General features: G+C 54.4%; 1 protein-coding gene across 2 annotated transcripts in view; it reads right to left on the bottom strand.

The window, feature by feature from the left end:
- Positions 1-23355, bottom strand: part of ABCC3 (ATP binding cassette subfamily C member 3) — a 43840-nt gene that overhangs the window by 13565 nt on the left and 6920 nt on the right. Inside the window, exons 2-22 of one of the 2 annotated variants that reach the window (XM_088028323.1) lie at positions 18803-18979; positions 18287-18412; positions 17938-18075; positions 16954-17079; positions 16685-16746; positions 15846-15977; positions 14444-14635; positions 11122-11299; positions 10860-11021; positions 10225-10317; positions 8528-8731; positions 8274-8420; positions 7802-7889; positions 7387-7453; positions 7020-7146; positions 6763-6939; positions 2517-2684; positions 2009-2201; positions 915-1026; positions 591-738; positions 283-490 (exon numbers count right to left, since the gene is read on the bottom strand). In XM_088028323.1, coding sequence (XP_087884449.1) covers positions 283-490; positions 591-738; positions 915-1026; positions 2009-2201; positions 2517-2684; positions 6763-6939; positions 7020-7146; positions 7387-7453; positions 7802-7889; positions 8274-8420; positions 8528-8731; positions 10225-10317; positions 10860-11021; positions 11122-11299; positions 14444-14635; positions 15846-15977; positions 16685-16746; positions 16954-17079; positions 17938-18075; positions 18287-18412; positions 18803-18979 — 3025 coding nt within the window. The remainder of the gene's footprint in view (positions 1-282; positions 491-590; positions 739-914; positions 1027-2008; positions 2202-2516; positions 2685-6762; positions 6940-7019; positions 7147-7386; positions 7454-7801; positions 7890-8273; positions 8421-8527; positions 8732-10224; positions 10318-10859; positions 11022-11121; positions 11300-14443; positions 14636-15845; positions 15978-16684; positions 16747-16953; positions 17080-17937; positions 18076-18286; positions 18413-18802; positions 18980-23355) is intronic. The other variant, XM_088028324.1, reaches the window with a different exon arrangement.

Raw genomic sequence — 23355 nt, 5'->3', positions numbered from 1 at the left:
GAAGGGTGTTCATTCACGGCGGGGTGGGGGCATGCAGGGCTCAGGGCGGACAGGTTAGGAGATAGGGGATGGCCGCGGTGGCTAGGAGGTTCAGAGACAGAGCGCCGCTGGGATGAGCTCAAGATGCCCAGAGGCAGGTGGACTCCTAGGGTGGCTTCGGGAGGCACTGGGGCAGGGCAATGGCTGTGATGATGGAGGAAAACTCAGAGGCAAGGGCATGGTTTTGGGGATCCAGCGGCCCAGATGTGAGGAAAATACCTTCCAGCTATCTCTGCCGCTCACCTTGCAGAATTCCCAAGGCAGCGTAGACACCCAGCCTCATGGAGGTGTTATTCTGCCGGCTGTCCACCATAGCCTCATTGGTCCAGGCACTGAGCCACACATTGGCCCCAGTGGCAGCCGCGGTTTGACTCGGGTATAGGACACAGATGGCTACTGTGGTATAGAGCCCCATGGCCTTGGCATAATCCCAGAACACACTCAGCTTCACCTGCATGCCACGGCGGTCAAGGACAGAGGACTCTCGTGAGCCCTGGGAATGCTGGGGGGCCTGCCCACCCTCTCCAGCCTTCCTTGTCCATCCTACTCACAGTGCCCATCTCCGCCTTCTCCTCCTGGATCAGCGCCCCCCTTGCCTTCGCCTCTGCCGCCTGCACTACCTTCTCTGCTGAGCCCAGGTGTCTCCGGGACACAGGCCGGCCCTGGCCCTCGCCTTCCGAAGACATGACGCTGAGCTGTCTGTGGAGGCAGCTGGTCAGGCCCAGCGAGGTAGTCTCCAACAAACCCACAGGACAGAGCCCCAGGGGGTTCAGGCTGTAGCTGGAGGCCCAGGCTGTGAACGGCAGGGAGATTGCCCACCCATGCCCCCACCTGGCAGGGCTTAGGGAGGGCGCCGAGAGCTCTCAGAAGCTCACCTCATAAACTGCTTCTGGACCTCATACATGACTGGCTCGTTATCCGTCAGGTCTGTGTGATTGCTCAGTGTGTCTTCAGTCAGCAGCACCTCATCCTCTGTGTCCTCCAAGGCTGCAGCAGGGTGGGAGAAAGGAGAAAGGGTAGGCTAGCTCGCCCTGCAAGCCGCTGGTGTTCCCCAGTCCCCACACCCGGGAAGACGCCCCAGTGGACATGCAGGAGAGAACATGAGAGGCATGAAAGAACAGCAAGAACAAGAACAAAAATAAATGACCAGTTTTTTGCTGGGGGAAAAAAAGGGGGCAGCAAGAAAGACTTAGGTTAGACAAGGAGAAAAACTTCCCATCAGGGACTATGGAGAAGGTCTCAAATATAAGGGTCAGGAGCTTGGGCTCTGGAGGCACACTGGCTGAACTCAAATGCCACTTCCTCACTGCATGACTTTAGGCGGGCATGTAAAATGGGGATAATAATAGTACCCACTTCATGGTGTCATTGTCATTGCGAGGATTAAAGGAAAGAATATGTGTCAAGTGCTTAGCAAGGGGCGCAGCACTTGGTACATATTCAACACACGACAGCCGTATATGCAACAGTGGGCCAGAGAACTCAGAAAAAGGTCTGTGAGCCAGAGTTTGGGGTTGGGGAGCCAGGACTGGACAACAAGGGGGATCTTAGGGGCCCAGAGACTTCAAAACACTCCCTGAGGACATGGAATTTTCCACTTGTTCACTGCCATCTCTCAGTGCCGAGAGCAGTGCTACGACATAGTAATTACTCAATCTTTGCTGATGACTAAATGACCTTTCCAAGCACTGGCATATTTACCAAATGACTTATCTGTGAAACAGTCTTGCCGTACAGACTGGGCCTGGGCCCTTACGCCCTTTGGATACACGGGAAGAGTGGGGCTCTGAGGCCTGAGCTGCCGATAAGTTCCCACATTTAGGGAAGAGGAGGGAGCAGCACTTGATGACGAGTTCCTCGGAACCTCCCTTATATGACCCTGGGCCCATCCAGAGACACTCAGAGACCCCCAAGACAGGGGAGATTCTGGGAGGGCATGGGGATGTGGAGGGTCAGCGACGGTGGATACCGGTCCTGTTGTCCTCCTTCAGGCTCTCCTTGTCCTCATCGCGACCACAGTTGCAGAGGAAGTTGGCAAAGGAGTCACTGTGCTGCAGCAGGGCTGGGTAGGAGCCCACCTCAGACACCTGCCCATCAGCCAGCACTATGATGAAGTCCACCTGGGGCAGGAAGCTGATGCTGTGTGTCACCAACACCCGTGTCTGGGGAGAAGACAGCCGGCTACCATTTCCACCATCCTTGGCACATACCCCTGGCACGGGTACAGGGCCATGGAGTGAGTGTGAGGTGCCCATATCCATGGAGCGTGGACAAACACGTCAGTGACTCACCCCATGCTCACCGCCACTGGCTCAGTGTCTCTGGGGTGGGTCCCCCCTGCCACCCAACCGATATTCCTTCTTCTCAGGCCTCCTACTCCTCCAGGTCTCCTCCGAACCCCTTGGCCTCCCACCAGCTCTCTCCTAGGGTCCTAGGTCTCACCTTAGCCCCCTTCCCCAACCTCCTGGAGGCCTCACCTTGCCTGCCAGCACACCTTCTGGCCCGATGACTCGATCAAAGATATGCTTGGCCACATGAGAGTCCACGGCTGACAGTGGGTCATCCAGCAAAAAGAGGTCAGCTTCACTGTAAACAGCGCGGGCCAGACTGACCCGCTGCCGTTGGCCCCCAGACAGGTTAATGCCCTGGATGGAGGAGAGAGGTGGGAGGTGCGTATTGGGTAGAAGGGAGTCAGACCGGCACCAGGGGACAAGGGCCCTGTCACCGTCATTCAACAAAGCAGACCTCAAAATTCTCCCTTGATATGCCTGGGCTTGTCCCTGTGAAGCGCTGAGGCCACAGAGCAAGAGGTGGTGGCTCTCAAGAGTCCACGTGGGGCAGGTGAGGACATCCTGCCCCCTTTGCTCCACTACCCTTCCCAACTGGTTTCCCTGCCTGCTGCCTTTATGCTCTGAAAGCCTGGAAATCCCCAGGGAATCCTTAATAGACCTTTTTTTAAAATTTTTTTATTGTTATGTTAATCACCATATATTACATCATTAGTTTTTGGTGCAGTGTTCCATGATTCATTGTTTGTTCATAACACCCAGTGCTCCAGGCAGAACGTGCCCTCCTCAATACCCATCACCAGGCTAACCCATCCCCCTACCCCCCTCCCCTCTAGAACCCTCAGTTTGTTTTTCAGAGTCCATCATCTCTCATGGTTCGTCTCCCCCTCTGACATACTCCCCTTTTCTTCCTCTCCTGTTATCTTCTTCTTTTTCTTTTTTCTTAAAATATGTTGCGTTATTTGTTTCAGAAGTACAGATCTGTGATTCAACAGTCTTGCACAATTCACAGCGCTCACCGTAGCACATACCCTCCCCAATGTCTATCACCCAGCCACCCCATCCCTCCCACCTTAATAGACCTTTTAATCTCCCACCGCCCATCCAGTTTGCAGATGACTTTCATAACACTGGTCCCATTTGATCCTCATAACACTGGTACCATGGGATTTAGCAATTCCATATCTGGGTATATGCTCAAAAGAAATGAAAGTAGAGTCCCTTCAGGGAGGTATCATCGGCCCCACTTTCTAGGTGAAGACATTAAAGCCCAAGTTGTTAGTGGCTTTGTCCAAGGTCCTGAACTATTCAGGGCAGAAGCAAGAATGGAAACCCAGCACCAATTCCCAAAATCGACTCTGAGATTGTTCAGGAGCCAGAAGAGAGGTAAGATCTCTCCCTAAACCCATCATGGGGAAACTAAGGCACCTAGCAGCAGGGCTGGGTCTAGAAAGCAGACCCCAGAGTTGTACCCTGCTTTCCTACCTGCAGCTTTCCTCATTCCCTCTGGAACAGGGCCCAGCTTTTTCAGGTACCCCGAGCAACTGAGCCTGGGGTGGGGTGGGGTGGGGTAGCAAGTGTGGGATGGGAGTGGAGCTGCTGGGAAAAACCAGGGGGTGGATGTGCAGCTGTAGTGACCGAGGCACGTGAGCATGTCTGCATTCAACCAAACAGTCCTGAGTGCCTACTATGTGCTCAGCATAGTACTGTGTTCATATCGAGAGACATTCTACAAAATAGCTGGCCTGTACTCTTCAAAAGTGTCAAGGTCCTGATAGACAAAGCCTAAAGAATTATCCAGATTGACAGAGAATAAAGAAATGTGACAAGTAACTCCAACTCAGAATCCTGGATTGGATCCTCGCCCAGAAAAGAAAAGAGTGAAAAAAGACATTTACTGGAACAAACGATGACATGTGAATACAAACAGCGAATTAAATAATAATAGTGTATCGATGTTAAGTTTCCTGATTTTGATTATTTGACTATAGTTACATTAGAGAATGCCTGTTTTGAGGGACTATGCCCCAAAGTCATTAGTATAAAAAAAAAAAAACCCAAAGACTTAAAACTATAAAACTCTTAGAAGAAAACACATGGGAAAAGTTTTCATTGGATTTGGCAATGATTTTTTTCGATATGACATTAAATGGACAGGCAACAAAAGTAAAAAATGATATACCGGATCACGTCACAATTGAAAGCTTGCTTTTTAAAAGATTTTATTTTTAGGTAATCTCTACACCCAATGTGGGGCTCGAACTCACAACCCTGAGATCAAGAGTCACGTGCTCTTCCGACTGAGCCAGCCAGGTGCCCCAAATTTGAAAACTTTTGTGCGTCAGAGGACACTATCAACAGAGTGAAAAGGCAACCTTCAGAATAGGAGAAAATATTTGCAACTCGTATACTTGAATAAGGGGTTAATATCCAGTATATATAAGGAACTCCTACAAGTCAACAACAAAAAACAAAAACAGCTGGATTAAAAATGAGCAAAGGGCTTGAATAGATATTTCTCCAAAGAAAATACACAAATAGCCAACAAACCCAAGAAAAGACGCTCAGCATCATTCCTAGTTAGGGAAATGCAGACCAAACCCTCAATGAAATATCACCTCACACACATTAGAATGGTTGCTATCAAAATCCAAAACCAACCCCCTCCCCCGAGAAAAGAACTGTGTTGGCGAGGATGTGTAGACGGTGGAAGCCTTGTGCACTGTCAGTGGGAATTTAAAATGGTGCAGCCATTATGGAAAACAGCATGGCATCGCCTCAAAAAAAAAATAGAATTACCATGGGATTTAGTAATTCCATTTCTGGGTATATGCTCAAGAGGAATGAAAGTAGAGTCTCCAAGAGATATTTGCACACCCATGTTCATAGCAGTATTATCCACAATAGCTAACATGTTGGAAGCAACCCAAGTGTCCACTGACAGGTGAGTGGATAAACAAAATGTGATCTATACACATAATAAAATATTATTCAACTTTAAAAAGGAAAGAAATTCTGACACATGCTGGAACATGGATGAACCTTGAAGATATGATACTAAGTGAAATAAACCAGTCACAAAACAACCCAGATACTGTCTGATGCCATTTATATGAAGTACCTGGAGTAGGTCAACTTCCTAGGGAAAAGAAGGAGAATGGCAGTTGCCAGGGCCCTTAGGGGGAGCAGGGGGGTAATGGGGAGTTGTTTAATGGGTACAAGGTTTCAGTTTTGCAAGATGAAAAGAGTTCTGGAGATTGATTACACAACAGTGTGAATACACTTAACACTACTGACCTTTACAATTACAAATGGTTAAGATGGTAAATTTTATGGCATCTGTGTTTGGCAACAATTACAAATAAATTAATTTAAAAACAAAAACTTTCACTGATGCCCCATGGTTCTCAGGGCAAAGGCAAAACCTTAACCAAGGTCTTTAAGGCTCTGCCTTGTCCTGTACCCACCTCTTCCTAACCTCCAGTTACACCAAATTGCACCAGAATGCCCGTCCACTCACTGTTCCTTGGCTCACGCCTTCCAAGCCTTTCCATCGCTGTTGGTAAAAGCCTGTAAGGCCCTACATGACCAGGCTGCCTAAACACCTCACTGGCCTCATTGACTCCTCCTCACCCCTGCTCACTCCACTCTGGCCGCACTGGCCTCCTTGCTGGTCCTGACTGCTTCAACACATTCCTGTCTCAGGGCCTTTGCACTTACTGCTCGCTCTGCCTCAAATGTCCCCAGATAGGGACCACTTCCTCACTTTGTTCAGGTCTCCGATTCTCAGTGAGGCTTTCCCAAGGCCCCTTAACAATACAGCCTTGCACATATTCCTCTACTTCCCTGTTTCATTCTTTCCCCTTAACATTTATCTAATCTACTATATATGTCACATATTTATCTTGTTTATCATCTCTTTCCCCCACTAGAATGTAAGTGATATGAAGGCAGAGAGTTTAGTCTGGTGTATTTGCTGCTGTTTATAAGATTGCCTGGCATATAGTAGGCATGTAATAAAATCTGATAATGAATGAATGAATGATGAGCTCTCTTTCCTCAGCAGTTAAGATTCAGCTGAAAAGTGATGCCTTTCCTTATGCAGCCCTGCCTTCATCGCCCTCCTTGCCCCCTTGTCCCGGCTTCCAGCTGGCCCCCAGGGCATTCTACACCCCCTACCTGTTCATAAGTCGGCCTCCCCCAGTCATAGATCTATTTGACCAGTGCCGAGCGCAGAGCTGAGTGATTCACATGAATGTGGGAAGGGAGGGAAGGAGGGAGGGAGGGAGGGAGGGGGGAGGGAGGAGGGATGAAGGAAGGAAGAAGGAAGGAAGGAAGGAATAAGAAAGAAAGGGGCGCATCTATAGACCTCAGCTGGGCCGAGGTGGGCAGCTGTATGTGCTGACCCCCTAGAGGATGGGAGGGGGCCCTGTACCTTCTCTCCAATCTCTGTCTGGTCCCCGCCAGGGAGCATCTCCAGGTCGGCTAGCATGGCACAGGCTTCCAGAGCCCGTTGGTACCGCGTGGGGTCCAGGGCTCGGCCAAACAGTACGTTTTCCTGAAGTGTGCAGTTCTGGATCCATGCCTGCTGGGGCACATAGGCCACGGAGCCCTGGCCAGAGGAGAAGTTACCTCGGGGTCCACCCAGGGCCTGGCCGAGCAGCCCTTCCCTGGAGTTCTGCCCTCTCTCACCTTCACACACACCGTGCCTTCCAGTTTCTCCATCTCTCCCAGCAGGGCAGACACCAGCGAGGACTTCCCACAGCCCACGGGCCCCACCACGGCCACCAGTGCCCCTTTTGGCACCTGGATGTCTAGGCTGAGGGCAAGGAGGCCAGGAGCCCAGTCAGAGGTGGGGATTGGGATTTTGGTCCCCCAATCTTCCACCTAGAGAGCCAAGCCCTCCTCCCTTTCAGACACTACCCTGACAAGCGGAGGCTCTCCCTGCTTTCCAGGCCAAAGATGGGGGCTGCGGGTGTGGGGGGGGGACAGGGTTCTGCTACCGATCCGAACTTTGGCCCACTTCAGGCAGCTGAGAAGGGACAGGAGAAACTGGTACCTGTGCAGGGTCGGGGGCAGGTTCTGGGCCCAGGTGAAGGTGCCATTGTGTATGGTGACAGCGTAGCCTGGGAGGACCAAGGTGTACAGGGTCAGGGTCAGGGGGTGCAGGGCAAGGTGGGGAGGATTCCTGGGGGGAGGGGCCCAAGGGAGAAGGCAGGGAAGCTTGGGGTGGGGGAGGGGCGGGGAGCCCTGGGGCAGAGGCAGGGAGCCCTAGGAAAGGAAGAAAAGCGGGGGAGGCTTGGGGGAGGGAGGAAGTAGACTGCAGGAAAAGCCCGGAAGAGGGAGAAGGTGGCACTGGCGGGGAAAGAGGAAAAAGAAAAGGCAGTCACAAGAGACGAGTCAGAAGCTTAGAACAGAAGATTTTCTAGAGCAGGGGCCGGGGCAAGGGCGGCCCAGGTAGAGGGTGTCTGGACCTGGGGTGATGGTCTTTCTTTCCACACACTGGGGGTCAAGTTCATCTTGGTTCAGGAAATGCTGGATCCGTTTCAGAGACACACTGGTCTGCAGGAAAGTGAGTCAGCCCTGAAAGCTGTGCTCCTCCCCTCCTCTCCCCACTTCCTACAGCCTCCCCCACCCCTCCCTGACTTCCTGGGAGAGGCAGGGCATCCTAAGGGCCCAGATGGGGTGCTGGGGCCCCTCCCATGACTGAGTCTTCTCTGGTTCCCACTGCCAAAGTTAGGGTCTAGGTTGGTAGGAGGAGGTTGTCTTCAGAGCTCAGGTTTCTGGGGACCTCACCTGTCCCCCTCTGACTCCAAATGACCTCTGATTCTAATGGCCTCGTGCCAAATACCTACCCCCTCAATTCCAGGCACCCTCTTTGATTATCCCCTGACCCCAACAACCTGCCAGAACTCCAGCAGAACGCCCAGTTCTACCCAAGCTTACCTGGATCAGGTTGCTGATTAACTGGGGCAGCATGTTGAGGGGAATCTTTAAAATATTGAACAGGGACACGGACACAAAGGCCTTCTCAGCATCTAGCACGTTGTTTTGGTCCACAGACACATACACCCCAAGGGTGGTCAGGGTCACCTGGGGAGGGGGTGGAGGGTGGGTGTCAGAATGGAGTCTGTTGGGCCCAGAGGGCTGGGCTGGCCAGGCGGGAGGCAGAAGACCAGCCCTGAGGTGGAGAGCCTCACCAGGAAGGGGGTGCAGACCCAGGTGAAGGTGGAGATGGCTTGGAGGTAGGCAGACTTGCGCAGCAGCTGGAGCTCGTCCTCCCGGATGCCCTCCACCTTCTCCGAGAAACTGGGCTCCCAGGCATACAGCTTTAGCACCTTGATGCCAGCCAGGATCTCGCTCATCAGCTTGATGCGTGAGTCCTTGAACTTCATTTGCTCTACCTGTGGAAAGAGTGGCAGTGGGGTGCCCTGCTCCCCTTCCCAGACCTCTACCCACAGGGGCTCCCCCCTTCCATACACTCACAATGCACTGCAGCGACTCAGAAGGCTCCCGTGCCTCCTCCCGCCTCCTCCCACCTCCTGCAGGGCCGGTGCTGCCCCTCAGCCCCGGGTGCCCCTTCTCCTCTGCGCACGGAGTCCAGCTCCAACTTCCGTGCCTCCATCACCGACCCTCCCAGGCTGCATCCTCTTGTCACCTTTCCTGGGTTTCTAAGCCATGTTGTTCTTTCCTATCATTCCCGTGGAGATCCCCGTGCATGCCTGACTCCACCATGAGACCGGGAGCCTGCTGAGGGTGCAGATCCCTTACTTGTCTCTGTTTCCCCAGACCCTCACCCAGGGCACAGCACACCAAATTGATGATCCATTCAACCCGATTTAGTGAATGCCTACCATATGCCCGGCCACTATTAGACAGGCAGCACATAATGATGAAGAACTCAAGCAAGGCCCCAGCCATCATGAAGCTGACAGTCTGAGGGGGGAGGCAGATAGGAAGCAGTTATCTGAATAAATGCTTAGTAAATCCATGTGTGTATTCTTTTTTTTTTTAAGATTTATTTATTTGAGAGAGAGAGAGCTCGGGGGGGCGGTGGGGAAGGACAGAGGGAGAGGGAGAGAGAGAGAATCTTTAGCAGACTCCCTGCTGAGTGAGCAAAGAGCCCGATGATGCAGGGCTCCATCCCATGACCCGGAGACCATGACCTGAGCCGAAATCAAGAGTCAGATGCTTAACCAAGTGAGCCACGCATATTCTGAAGGGAAACAACAGGATTCTGTGAGAGAGTAATGGGGTGGGGACTGGGAAATCAGAGATTATGCTGGGGAAGGAAGGGGAGGAGTGAGCAAGCAAGGAAGGGCTGAGGTGCGTTCCAGGGAACAGTGTGTGGGGTGGCCCAGAGATACACATAGCTTGGCGTTTTGGAGAGAAGAAAGAAGGCCAGAGTGGCTGCCACTTGGCCATACTCCAGGGGTTGAGGGCTGGCAGGGGAGCAGGGGCCTGGTGGATGGTCACAGGGAGTTTGTCATTTATTCTACACACAGTGGGAAGCTACTGAAGACTCCGATAAATATTTGCAAATAAAGGTCTGGATGACTGGCTCTTCACACTGGGCACAGTGTGGTGGGAGGAGGCTCTCATGAGACCAGAAGCCCCAGGTTTGAGTCCCCACTGGGCCTGACTCTGGACTGTCTTCATCTCTTTGGGCTTTGGTTGCTCAGCTGCAAAGTGAGAATGTTGCTAAAACCCTCTCGGGTGTTGTGAGGATAGAGTGAGCTAAGGCTTGTGGAAGCGGCTTACAGCCATCCTTACTCAGTAAGCAAGGCAACTGAAGGGCCCAAGGTTAATGAACGGCCTTCCCCCGCCCCCCACCCCGCCCTCCAAGCAGGCGACGAGGTGCTCCAGGCAGGATCAGCAAACCCATGAGAGCCCTTACCTGGAAAGCACGCATCTTCATGGCCACAGCTCCATTGAGTGGGATCAGCAAGACCATGAGAGCCACCCCAGCCAAGATGGAGGGACCCAGGTTCTGAGGAGGCATGGGTGGGTTGATAAGACAGGTAACTAAAATATGTGCACAGAATCCCACAGACAGACAGAAGCCTATTGCTCAGAAACACGGAGTTGGGAAGGAAGCAAAAGATGGTAGTCAGCCAAACGGATAGCGAAAAGCAGGCATACAGAGAAAGCCCAAATGCTGAGAACACGGCCAGAAGCTGCCAGCCAACAGATAATGACAACAGACAGGGACAAACGGGCAAACATAGAAGGGTGTCCAGACACACAGGAAGGCCAATACAGACCGACTGACAATGACAGCCAGACTCGCACCCACCCTGCCTCCAAGTCCCTCTTTCCTCCCCTGGCATCTGAGAAGGCTAACCACAGAGGCTGGAAAGACTCAGTTGCAGACACCAGCATCCTCGCAGTCCTGTCCTTGACCCAAATATCTAGGGAAGCTCTTGTGTCCATTATGCAGCCCTCTGTTGACCCCAGATTTGCCCTCTCTTGTCCTTTCTCAGCAGGGTCAAAGTCAGAGGAAGGGGGCAGAGGCCAGAGCTCAAGAGTCACCTGCCAGAGGAAGTAGATGGCCAGGATGATCTGCAGGGGTGCGGACCACAGCAGGTGGAGGAAGGGAGCAAGGTCCATGAAGCGCTGGGCGTCCACAGACATGAGGTTGATAATTTCTCCCACAGACGACTCCCGCTTGGCTGAACTGGTGATAACCAGAGCCTGCAGGTGGACAGCAGGGTGATGCACTGGACCCGCGAGCCTCTCCAATGCTCCCCCCGAGCTGGCCTCTAGAGCCCCCCGCTGCCCTGTTCCAGCTGACCTTCCTATAGATGACACCTATGATCGCCATCCGAAGTTTCACCCCCATCACAAAGATGAGGTGGAAATACTGCTGTAAGATCACAGTCTGCATCATGGAGCACACGAACATCAGCCCGGCCACCAGGAAGCCCCACCAGGTGGGGGCCATGGGGTTGGAGATAAACCTGATCAGGATGCTGCAAGGAAGGGAGAGAGGCATGAGGGTGGGGAGGCTCCCCCAGGCTGCTCCCTCTACGACCACTCTCCCCTTCCGCCTTCAGCCTCCACTCTGAGCTGCCTCCGAAACCTTCCAGGCGGGGGCTGCTGGCCCCCCACACCCCCACCCAGACCCCACCCCCCACAGCCAGACTCAGCCCAGTGCTGCCTCAAGACCATGACCCTCCAACTTTCCTCCCTTCTGTCCTGCCCTCTTTCCCTACCCTCCATGGCCCCAGTGCCCGCCCCCATTGCTCTCACTGCCAGCCTACCTGCCTGCCTTTCTTGCCTCTTGGACCACACGGTGGGAAGAAATGCCACATGTCCACAGATTAGACTTTCCTGCATCTTCTCCTTGGCCGCTGAGGGCCCTAGAGCCTACCACGTGACCCCACAGACTCTCCCCGCCTCAAATCCAAAATCCACCCTCTCCAACATCAGTGGCCCCCAGGGCCGCCTGGTGACCTTCCCCAGGGTCCTAACCCACCTCTTGTGCCCCAGCTCCCTTCACCTCTGTTCTCGTGCCTTCCTACTGCCCCCACTCCCCACCCTGCTCGGTAGCTGCCCACTTATGTCTTGCCACTGAGCCACCCACTGAGAACTCCCTGCCAACCACAGCCTTCCCTCCAAGCCCTTGCTCTCTTTCTCCTCTGCCTCAGGAGAGCAGGTGTCCCTCTGGCTTTCCAAGCCCGGTCTGTCCTGCTGAGCCTTGACCCCCATCCACCTGCTCAGGAACATGCTCCATCAATGCCCCCCTTTCTCCTGATCATCGATTTAGCCATCTCTGCCGGCAGCTCTGTACCTTCACCCATTGGCATGACCAAGTCTCTTCCGTGTTGGGACAAACCTCCCCTTGACCCCATGGAGCTACCCCCATAGTTGTAGCCAGGCCTCTCCTCCTGCTGTGTGTTGACTGCATCTCCCCCAAAAATGTTCAAGTGCTAACGTCTGGCACCTGTGAATGTGACCTTATTCGAAGACAGGGTCTTTGCAGATGCAATCAAGTTAAAATGAGGTCATACGGGAGTAGGGTGAGCTTTAAGCCAGTGACTGGTGTCTTTATGAGAGAAGAAAGGGATTTGCACACAGAGATACAGATGTAAGTGCATGCACACACACACACACACACACAAACACACACACACACACACACACACCGGGGAGAATGCTGGAGGCAGAGATTGAAGTGATATGTCTACAAGCCTAGGAATGCCAAGGATTGCCAGCAACCACTAGGAACTAGGAGGCCTGGTACAGATTCTCATTCAGAACCTCTAGAAGGAGCCAACCCGCCAACAACTTGATTTCAGACTTCTGGCCTCCAGAACTGTGAGAGAATAAATTTCTGTGGTTTTAAGCCCCCCAGTTTGTGTCAATTTGTTACGGCAGCCACAGAAAATGAATACATTTCAGCTACAGGAAGTTTCTAGATCTCCATGGCCCCTGCTCTCCAAGGCAGACCCCCTGCTCTAGGCCCTTCCCCTCTGTCTCAGCCTCCAGTCTTGGCGCTCACTAACAAACTCCATGTTGCCTTCCTCAGGCTCTGTTTTACTGGTCAGCTTGCTGCACTGGAGGCCTGCCTCATCCCAGAAGCATTCTCTGTGCTTGCTCCACGATCCGTTCTTTCCCCAGCTCTGGCCCTTCCAAGCCAGCCTTCTGCTCACCCCTTGCCTGTCACAGTTCCCTAGGGCTCTGGCCGGGGCCCCTACATGAGCCCTCTGGGAGAGCCCAGCCACAGATACGGGACTCTGGGCTTCTACCTGATGGCTCTGAAAACGCGGTCTCCAGCTAGCTGGAAATGTCCCCTTGGGGGCTTCCGGCACCTCGGCCCCAACAGTAGCCAAGTCTCAACTCACCACCTTGCCCGGTGCCCAGCCCCTTCTTTCCACTGCATTCATAATCTCAGTGAAAGAGATCCGTCGCCCTCCAGTTATCCAAGTCAGAACCCAGGTGGCGCCCGACCCCTCCCTCACCCTGCCACACACCCATTCCCCAGCAGTGCCCGAGTCCTATGTCATTCCTGGCCTGGACCCTCCCCTGACTTGATCAGCCCCTTTCCATCCATCAAGCCCCTCCTCACCCCCCCACCCCCGCAGGACTGGCAGGGAGATCCTTCTGAAATGCCAACCAGATGCCCCTGCCTGGCTTCAAATCTTTCAAGGATTTCCTTAGCTCTCCCTCTCTCCCCCTCTCTCTGGTCACCCTTTCCTCCAGAATTCAGAAATACCTGGACCTCTTGAGTCATGTCGGTTGAAGTCTTAGTGATTTTGCATGGGCTGCACTCTCCCCTCCTTCCTCACCTAGTCAACTAACACCTACCTGTCCTTCCAAACTTGATGACCTCCCCAGCTAGCAGGGACGTCCCTGCTCCTGCTCCTTCCCAGGCTGGCTTCCCTGCCCCTCCTGGGGATTGCAGGACACCTGACTACACCTCGGCCTGCACGCCACTCTGATGGGTTTACATGTCCGTTTCTCCTGCAAGACTGTAAGACCCTATCTTATTTATCTCCGGATGCCTCGTGTCTGGCTCCGTTCCGGTTCACTGGGGGCTCAGTAAGTATTTTTTGAGTGAGAATGCAGACACGCACGAATGGAGGGGCAAGGCATTGGGGGGGCTCAGCTGCTAGGCAGCTCTCCTTCTTACCCCCTCACTTGAGAGCTCCTCCCAGTCCAAGCCACCCACACAACAGATCACAGAGCCTATCAACGGGAAAGCACCACAGCTGGAGTTCAGAGCCCTGGACTCCAATCCATCCCAACCAGCTGTGTGCCCTGGAACCAGCTCGCCTCTCTGAGTTTCTGCTTCCTTGTGTGTTTGTTTTGCTTTGAGGCTTCCTGCTTCCTGCTTCCTCTCTTGTAAGATGGGAAGAGGGTCACCTCTCTGTAGGATCGTTGGGGGGATTTAAAGACAGCTTTTTTTTTTTTTAATGTGAATCGGGAAACTGAGGTGCAGGGACATTGTCACTTGCCAAAGGTCACACGGCGAGCAGGGACAGGCCCCTCGGTCCTGGTCTAGGATTGATTTCACTACGTGTTGTCCCTCTGGGCTCAGTCCTCGGGGACATCCAGCCGCCCCCCGCCCACCACCCAGGGGAGCGTGGCAGCCAGAGCGCGTGTGGTCAGACCTGAGCAGCTGTGGATTGACGAAGGAGAGCAGGTCCTGGATCACCTTGAGGCACATGCTGATGAGGATGCTGGAACAGAAGGTGGCCAGCAGGGCCCACAGGAAGGAGGGCTGCTGGGGCCTGGGCTGGCCCCCCAGCAGCACCTCATCCTCACCGGACACTCTCTTCCCGGATGCCGCCGCAGCCTTGCGTCTGGTTCAGGGAGGAAGGAGCCGTGGGTAGAAACAGCACGTATGCCCCAGGAGCCGAGCCCCAGCTGGGGCTGGCGAGGAGCGGGGGCGGGGGGCGGCTTTCTGGGCTCTCAGGACTGGGAGAGGGATGAATTCCCACGAGAGACTCTATCTTCAGGTGCCCGGGCTGCCCTAACTGCTAGCCCAAGGGTTCTAACTCCAGCAAGTCCCAGCCCTCTCCCTACCTCTGCAGGGTGGCTCCAGGGACGCTGACAGAGAAGGGAGACAGGGGCGGGGATGGAGAGTGATCAAGTCAGTGGGGAGCCGAGCAGCGAGGGGGGAAACCTGGCGTGGAGAGGAAGCGAGGGGGTGCAGCCTACAGACGGGGTCTCTATGTCTTCTCCGAGGCTCCAAGCCAGGGAAGCCGAGGCACTGAGGACCAAGCCCAGGACCCCGGCTCCTCCACCAGCCAGGCGCCAACTAGGGGCTCTGGGCTGAGCAAGCACTGAAGTCCTAGGCCCCCCGGTTATGGGTGGGAGGGGAGGGGGTTCAGTCCTGGGGTCAGAAATGGGGAGGGAAGGAGGACCCTGAGCTCCAGCTCTCGGGTTGAGCAGTTGGCCAGACAGGTTCCTTGTCCTCAGTGCAAAGCTGCCAGGGGGGAGACCCTTCAGCAAGAGGGTCATTTCCTTCAGCCCCTGCTCCAAACAGGAAGAGGCAGGATTGAGAGGAGAGACTGGCCTCAACCTTCTTCCCCTGGCCCCTTTCCTTTCTGCGGGAAGTCCCTGGGAACCACCTTTCAGGCTGGGCAGGGTAGTGCAGCGGGACGAGCCAGGGGCCCAGACACCTGGGTGTGATGGCAGCTCTGCCACCAGCCACTAGGGGACGGTGGGTGCATTGTGCAACCTTCATTCCTCCGTGTCCGCATCTGTAACCTGGAGAAAACTGAGCCTCCCCTGCAGGGCTGTTAGAGATTGACTTCATCTACACATTTAGGGCCATGCCTGGGACAGACTAAGGGCCACAAAAGTGTCAGCCACTCTCTGGAGTCAGTAGAGCTGGGGAGAGCTGGCCCCATTCCGGCCTGAGTGTTCCACCTCGGGACCCCCTGCACCTGCTCTTCTCCCCACCCCCACCCCTGTGATCACCTCAGGGCTAGCAGCCTTCCCTGCAGGAGACGTGGGGTGTGTGTAGTGGGGTGGGGAGGGGATTGGGGACCCCTGGGAGGGTCTCACCCCGCGTCCTGCTTCTGAAGCTTCTTCCAGGCCTCCAGCAGCCTGCACACCACCTTCTGCGAACAGTCCTCCTCCTTCAGGGACCAGAGGTCCTGCTCCTCCAGGGGTCTCCGGTAGCCAAGGATGGCCATCCTGGGGCAGGCAGCAGCCCCACACAGGGGCAGAGCTTAGCAGCCTCGAGCTGGGGACCAGGGTCTCCAGAGGAGGGTCTCCCTAAGGTGCTCTGGCCAAGGGCTGTGTGTGTCCTTTATTCCCCTAGGCAATAGGCGGGAGGTCACTGCCTCCCATGTCAAGTTCTTACCTCGGGCCCTTCTCCCCCTCCTCCCCAGGTGCCCCGTTGACCCTCGGGGCCTGGTGATGAAATTCACACTGACTGGGGCCCCGGGAGAAGACAAGACCCGGTGGATGGAGTCTCAGACCCAGGTGCCTCCTCAGTGCGGTGTGGCTAATTAGCTGTCACCCAGATCACAGACACAATTATCCTGCCCAAGCCACTCGGAGGGGCAGCCAAGAAAATGACAAGCTGCTAGCTCATCCCAGACCAAAGAGTTGGGTACTCATTCCAGCTCCCCTCTAGCTCCCTGGGCCTGTTCCTGTGATGTGACAGATGCAGGGCTGGCCTACAGCCTGGGATGGGAGCCGGGCCAACCCAGCCTCTGCACTCAGCCCCCAGCCCAAACAGACAGGTGTGCCCAACCTCGCCTGCCCGCAGGGCCCTATGGGGCCAGGGTTTGGGGGAGGGGGAAAAAGCCAGGCTCAACTTCTGGCCTGCTCCCCCTTCCTCCCTACCTCCCATGTCCTCCTCCCTCAGGCCCAGGCTGGAGGAAGAGCCAACTCACTTTGTGAACCACCAGAAAGATAGGCGGGAGAGGAAGCCAGCGCTGAGTTCTGGACAGGGATTCTAGAAGATGAGAGGGTAGGACAGAAAAAATCCTCTCCAAGCAGAGCAGAGGGAGGAGGAACCCTTGTTCCTTCCTGCCCCAAGCCCCAGCTGTGCGGATGACATGGGGGTGGAAGGAACTAGAAGGGATGGGGGCTGCTGGTAAGGGCTGGGCTGAGGCGTGGGCTGTGGAACCCCCCTACCACCCAGCCTCCATGGAAAACTCACAGGGTTGACATTCTTTGGGGAGAAAAATGGTGGCTTCTCCCTGAAGCAGGACAGGATGAGAGCAAAGAGCACCAGGGCGAAGTAGATGTAGAAGGTGGTGAAGCGGAAGGGGTCTGAGATCTTGCCCTAGGGGGAGAGTGGGGAGGGACATCAGAGGCGTGGGGAGCTCTGGGCCTGCAGTTCTGCCCCGAGGGGTCCTCTGGGGCATCAGAAGTCTCTGGGGTAGGAGGCAGCAGCACCCAGGCGGCACCTGGGTCTCCCACCCAGAGGGTTCTGAGAGATGGGGAAAGGTCACAAGGGGGCCACTGTTCAGTGAGGACTTGCTAAGCACCCCACCTCCATCACCTTGTCCAACCCTCCCTATGAGGTAGGAAATCTTAGGATACCCTGTTTACAAGAGAGGAAATGAGCCTCCCAAAGGCTAAGCACCTTGCCCAGGATCACAGACACAGTAAGCGGAGCATCCGGAGCCTGCCCTTTTGACTTTCATATTTGACTGCCTCCCCTTGACATGGAGAAATACCCCACCCCATCACCGCAGCGAAGGTCAAGACGAAGCCCAGACAATTGAAGGGGAAGGGAAGAAAGGGGAGAGCGGGATAATGGGACTTTCAGGTAGGACGCAACTCTTCATGCGTGTCTGCACCCATGTGTTCCTTACCCAGACGCTGGCCGACACCCCGTCAGACGCCGCACTCGGTGGTGGCAGCTGGGGCTGAGAACGGCCCCTTGCAGGCCCATGAACATCCCACAGGGGCTGTGTCTGGCCCCATTTCCCCCTATTACACGGGCCCTCACTGCCAGGTTCCCAGCCTGCTTCCCGGCAGAGATGCAGCAAGTAGGGGACGACGCAGAAAGAACGGAACAGAAGGGGAGGTCCTGGGAGCAGGGGAGGGGCAGACCGGGACCCAGCAGTGACCTTGAGCCCGGAGGCCATCCTCCAGACAGCGTTGCCCCCGCGCAGGTTCCCCTCCCTCTCCTTACCTTTGCCATGGCCGAAAGGATCTTGGAGCGGAAGGGGACGATGGCACAGACCACACATAGAAACCAGAAGATGATGAGGACCCACGAGGACTGTACCCCCCGTAGCCGGTCATACTGGATTAGCAGGGTGGCCAGCAGCTGTGTAGGGAAGGCAAGGAAGGCTGGGCCAGAGCACCCACATCTGGACCTGCCTCTGTCTTCCCCACCCCCACGGCCAGATGTTTTTGCAGTCACCCCATCCGCTTCTCGCTGCTACGGTGTCCAGCCCTCCCCCATCACAGTCCCACAGCCTGTGGGACTCTCCCCACTGGAGACCCTCCCACATCCGCTTCCTGGGCCCCACACTGACCATGGTGATCCCCACCACCAAGGGGGTGACAAAGAAGATGGGGGCAGGGGCCCAGCCGTGGGCCAGGCCGTGGAAGGAGTAGAAGAGGTCAGCCCAGGAGACGCACCACAGCAGGACGCCCAAGGCCTACAAACAGGGCACGTATTGGAGACTCCATCTCCAAAAGCAGGGACAGTTCCCACCAGAGAAGGGCCTTTTATTCTGAAACCACCAGGCCTGCCCTGGGTCTGGCCCCGGAAGCTAGGCTGGGCACCGGCCAGAAGCTTCCCAAGGGTGGGGAGAATGTTGCCGGAGAACTTTCTTGAACTTCCACAAGCAGAGACTGTCTCATTTGACCGTAGACCCAGTTGGCAGGGTGCCACGGCCCTGAGCTGCAGGGCAGGTGTAGCTAGGAAATCCTGTCCAGCCACTGACGGTGGTTTTGGCGGTGGGGGTGGGGGGGTGAGGGGGGAGGGTATGTGAAAAGGAGAACCTTCCAGGTCAGTCCCGCCCGCAGAAGATCCCTGAGCCCCTGACCGTCTTGAGCCTGGAGAGTTGGGAGAGGACGATGTAGCCTCGGTCATGGTGCTGAAGGTAGAGCAGGTAGCAGGGCAGGGCGGCCCACAGGTAGATGCAGGGCGCCCAGGCCAGTAGAGAGTTCTGGAAGCAGAGAGTGAGGTCCGGGTTGTTGGTGTGCACAGACAGATTGGAGTCCTGGGAACAGAGAGGACAGTTCAGTGGTGTGGCAGTCGGCTGGAGAATGGAGCCCCTCCCTCCAGGAAGGTGGCGGGGCGGAGAGGTGCTCCCCGAGCTCTGGGGGTCAGAAGGCGTGAGGATGACGAACTGTCAGCGAGCAAACGAGCAGGTGCTGGTGGAGTGCACACTCGCCTATGGGGCCCTGGTCGTCCCTGTTTCTGCATTTTCCTCCCTCTCTGATGGAGGCATAATTTAAGTACAGTAAACTGCACCCGTGTAAAGTGCACGATCCGAGGGGTTTGGTGCTTGTAGGCACTGGCAAAGCCTCTGCTACAGGACAGATACAGAATATTTCCCCCAACCCACGAGCTCCCTTGTGCCCCTTTGCAGCCCGTTCCTCCCAGGCAACCACTGCTCCGCTTTCTGTCATTCCAGATTTCCACTCTTTTTTTTTAACCGATGTTTTATTTTCTCCAGATAATCAACTGATGCATATGGTGGGAGAGCCCACTTCTCTAAGCCTCTCCCAGGGAAGGGCTAGGGAGCCTCTCTGAGCTTTCTTTGCTTCTCCTTTAAATTCAGGAAGGCCGTCTATCACCCCACCTACCTCACCGAGCAAAAGGAGCTCAAAGGAACAAAGGGATAGAGGGCGAGCTTTGTAAATCACAAAGCCTCAGGTGACCGACCAACCATCCCCGGTCGGCACTGTCCTGGTTTGAGTGCTGAATATCGTCTCCTGTCTTGGGGAACCACTGGTCTGGACAAGACCCCCTCCCATCTTTGAACATAACTCCACCTACCAAGCCTCTCAGAAGGAGATGGGGGAATACATTCAAACACGCATTTTAGTGAGATTCTGTCTTCCACGGCCCCAAACGAACGGATCTTTTTTTTTCTTTTAAGATTTTTATTTATTTATTTGACAGAGAGAGACACAGCGAGAGAGGGAACACAAGCAGGGGGAGTGGGAGAGGGAGAAGCAGGCTTCCCGCGGAGCAGGGAGCCCGATGCGGGGCTCGATCCCGGGACCCTGGGATCATGACCTGAGCCGAAGGCAGACGCTTAACAACTGAGCCACCCAGGCGCCCCCAAACTGATCTTTTATTCCCCTCTCACAAAGCATTAGCCGTCCTTCCCAGAAAACTCAGAAAATATAAGCAAGTAACAACAACAACCGAAAAAACCACCCACAATCTCACCCACGCGGGACAACGGTTAACTCAGGAGAGTATAAAACTCCCTACTTCCTAACTGCCCGTTTAAATCATCGCCATTTTTTATTTTTGTCCACGTTATACCTTCAAAACTTAAAAGTCAAACCACAGAAAAGAAAACGGTACCCCGCCTCATCACTCCCTACCCCAAGTTCAATTTCCAAGGGTAAATATGTCCACATTTGTTAACTCTGTCCCGGCATCTGTTTCCAAAGTTTAAAGCAATTTGTTCTTACTATTTTTGTTTGATTTATTGTTTGATAATGAGGCCGCACCCGTCCTTTCCTCCCCATTTGAGTGTCTTCATCTTCCCGGGGTAGAAACACCACAGGCTTTTGTTAAACAAATATTCAGAGTTGACACTTTTTTTACTCTGTCCATGTTTTGTGTGACATCGGGCAACATGCTTAACCTCTGCCTCTCTGGGCCTTGGTTTCTTTGAGGGCAGCGTTGGGATGATACCATCTCCCTCTGGTCCCTCCCATCCTGGCCCTGCAACCGTCGTTCTAGCCCAGGCCCTCACCTCTTCCTGAGCAATTTCCTTGGGTTCTGGTCCCTTCCCTTCTGCATCCTAGGAGCCCAGAGCCCTGCCCACACAAGGAGTCTTTCCCTTCTTCCTGGCTGATTCCCCCTCTTGGCATGGGAGTACCCCAGGGCTGTTCCTCCCTCTTCTGCATCTGCCCCCCCGCCCCCCCTTCTGCCTCCCTGTCCCAGCCACCCATCCAGTCCCTCCTACACGTCAGTGACTCTCCTTACCTTCTCCGCTTTTCTCGATAGCACCTGTCACCTCTAACATGTGATATGAGTTACTGGCCTATGATGTTTTCTCTCATCCTTTCCTGCTGACATGTAATCTTTACTTCATTTATTGATGTGTCCTAAGTACTTAGAACAATGCCAAGCACATTGCAGGTGCTCAGAACAAAACGTGGTTAAATGAGTTAAATGAAATATTTGTTGAATAAATGAATGAACAAAAGGATGATCTTGTATCTTCCTCTTAAACCTTCAGTGGTGCCCTAAAGCCTAGAAGACAAAGTACAACCATGTTACTAAGGTCCTCGAGGCCCCCAGCTGGCCTTGAATCATCTGTCCATGCGAACTACTGAACTATCTAGGTGCTTCAGTTCTCCCATCTTCAGAAAATATTCACGGAGCGGTCTGCACACCCTGCCTCCCCTACCTCAGCTCCCCTTCCACTCTTTTTCTTTTTTTAAAAAAGATTTTATTCATTTATTTGAGAGATAGAGAGGTAGAGAGCACAGAGGGAGAGGGAGAGGGAGAAGCAGACTCCCCTTCTACTATTTTATTATTTTTTAAAGATTTTATTTATTTATTTGACAGAGAGAGACACAGCGAGAGAGGGAACACAAGCAGGGGCAGTGGGAGAGGGAGAAGCAGGCTTCCCGCTGAGCAGGGAGCCCGATGCAGGGCTCGATCCCAGGACTCTGGGATCATGACCTGAGCCAAAGGTAGACGCTTAACGACTGAGCCACCCAGATGCCCCTCCCCTTCTACTCCTGAATTCCATCTGGGTCAGCCCTCTGCCCCATGATGTCCCTGGCCATAGCCGAGAGAGGACTCTTCCTGAAAGGAAGCTTTGTGTCTCTTGCTTCATGCCCACGAACCTGCAGTGCTTCAGACTGCTCATGGAGCCAAGTCCAAGCACCCCACGGGCTTTTCTTCCCACTGCCCCTTTCCCCTGCTGCCAACTCACCTCACTCTAAATCTGCTCCGAGGGTCCCACTCCTACACCTTTGCTCAACCTGCTTTCTCTCTCTCCCACCTGTCAAAATCCCAATAACTACAGGGAAGGGGTTGGGGGGGGGTCAGGCTTAGGAGCCATGTCTCCCATCTGGTACGCCCTTCTTCTGAAGTCAGCCCCTAATGCAGGACCCACCTTTCTGGAGCATCGGTTTTCCACTCAATGAGGCTTTGTTGAGAGTATGCTATGAGTCAGACACCGGGCTAGGTGCACCCATGGCAGACCGGTCCCTGCCTTTGGAGAGCATGAGGTGCAGGGACATGCTGCCTGGGGGTATTATATTCAAGCCGCTGTAGGCAAAGTTCATCTCACATACATCTTGTACTCTAGAGCCCAACATTCCATAGTCCCTCGAGCAATGTGAGCTAAGGACCCATGAACTCTTGCTGAGCAGCGGGCGTGCTGGCCCAGGGCTGGGTACTGGGTCACAGAGCTGGGCCCCCCGTTGGCCTGGTCAGTCACCCCAGGGGGAAGGGAGGCAGACACATCTAATCTAGCCCTTTTCTCTTTTAAAAACACTTCTTGGGGCACCTGGGTGGCTCAGGTGGTTCTGGGTCTGACTCTTGCTTTTGGCTCAGGTCATGATCTCAGGGTCGAGAGATCGAGCCCCGCATTCGGGCTCCGTGCGCAGCAAGGAGTCTGCTTCTCTCCCCGCCTCTCTCCCTCTCCCCCTGCCCCTCCCCAAGCTCGCATGTGCACTCTCTCTCTCTCAAATAGATAAATCTTTAAAACACTTATTCAGGGCGCCTGGGTGACTCAGATGGTTAAGCGTCTGCCTTTGGCTCAGGTCATGATCCCAGGGTCCTGGGATCGAGTCCCGCATCGGGCTCCCTGCTCCTTGGGAGCCTGCTTCTCCCTCTGCTTCTCTCTCTCTCTCTCTCTCTCTCTCTCTCCCCACCTCTGTCGCTCATGAATAAATAAATAAAATCATTAAAAAAAAAAGACTGCAACATCCTTTAAAAAAAATAAAAAATAAAACACTTATTCAACTTACAGAACACTCATTATAAAATTACAGAAAAGTGCACACATTTTAAATATATACTTCGATGGATTTTCACACACTGAACACACCTGTACAAGCAGCACCCAAATCAAGAAACAAGACATTGCTGGCACCTAGCTGCCCCCTCCTCGGGCCCCCTCCCAGCTGCTGCTCCCCGCAGGGGAATGCTGTCCTGGCTTCTAACACATGGACTACTTTTGCCCATTTGGGGTCTTCCTATAAAGGAAATGATACAGTTTGGATCTTTCATGGCTTGCTTCTTTGTGGGTGTCATCCTCAGGGTGGAGTGTGAGTGGGGATTCTCCCTCCTCATCTCTGCACGGTGGCCCGTTCGGACAATGGGTGTATCCATTCTGTGGCCCATGGGCAGCCCCCACCCTGTTTTAAACTTAGTAAGTCCATTAAACCC

The sequence above is a fragment of the Eumetopias jubatus genome, unplaced genomic scaffold (genome assembly GCF_037043125.1).
Source record: "Eumetopias jubatus isolate StellerSeaLion01/CBP00866 unplaced genomic scaffold, mEumJub1_p1.0 scaffold_10, whole genome shotgun sequence".
NCBI lineage: Eukaryota > Metazoa > Chordata > Mammalia > Carnivora > Otariidae > Eumetopias > Eumetopias jubatus.
Note: the sequence above shows the minus strand (reverse complement) of the source record. Positions and strands in the feature narration are given on the sequence as shown.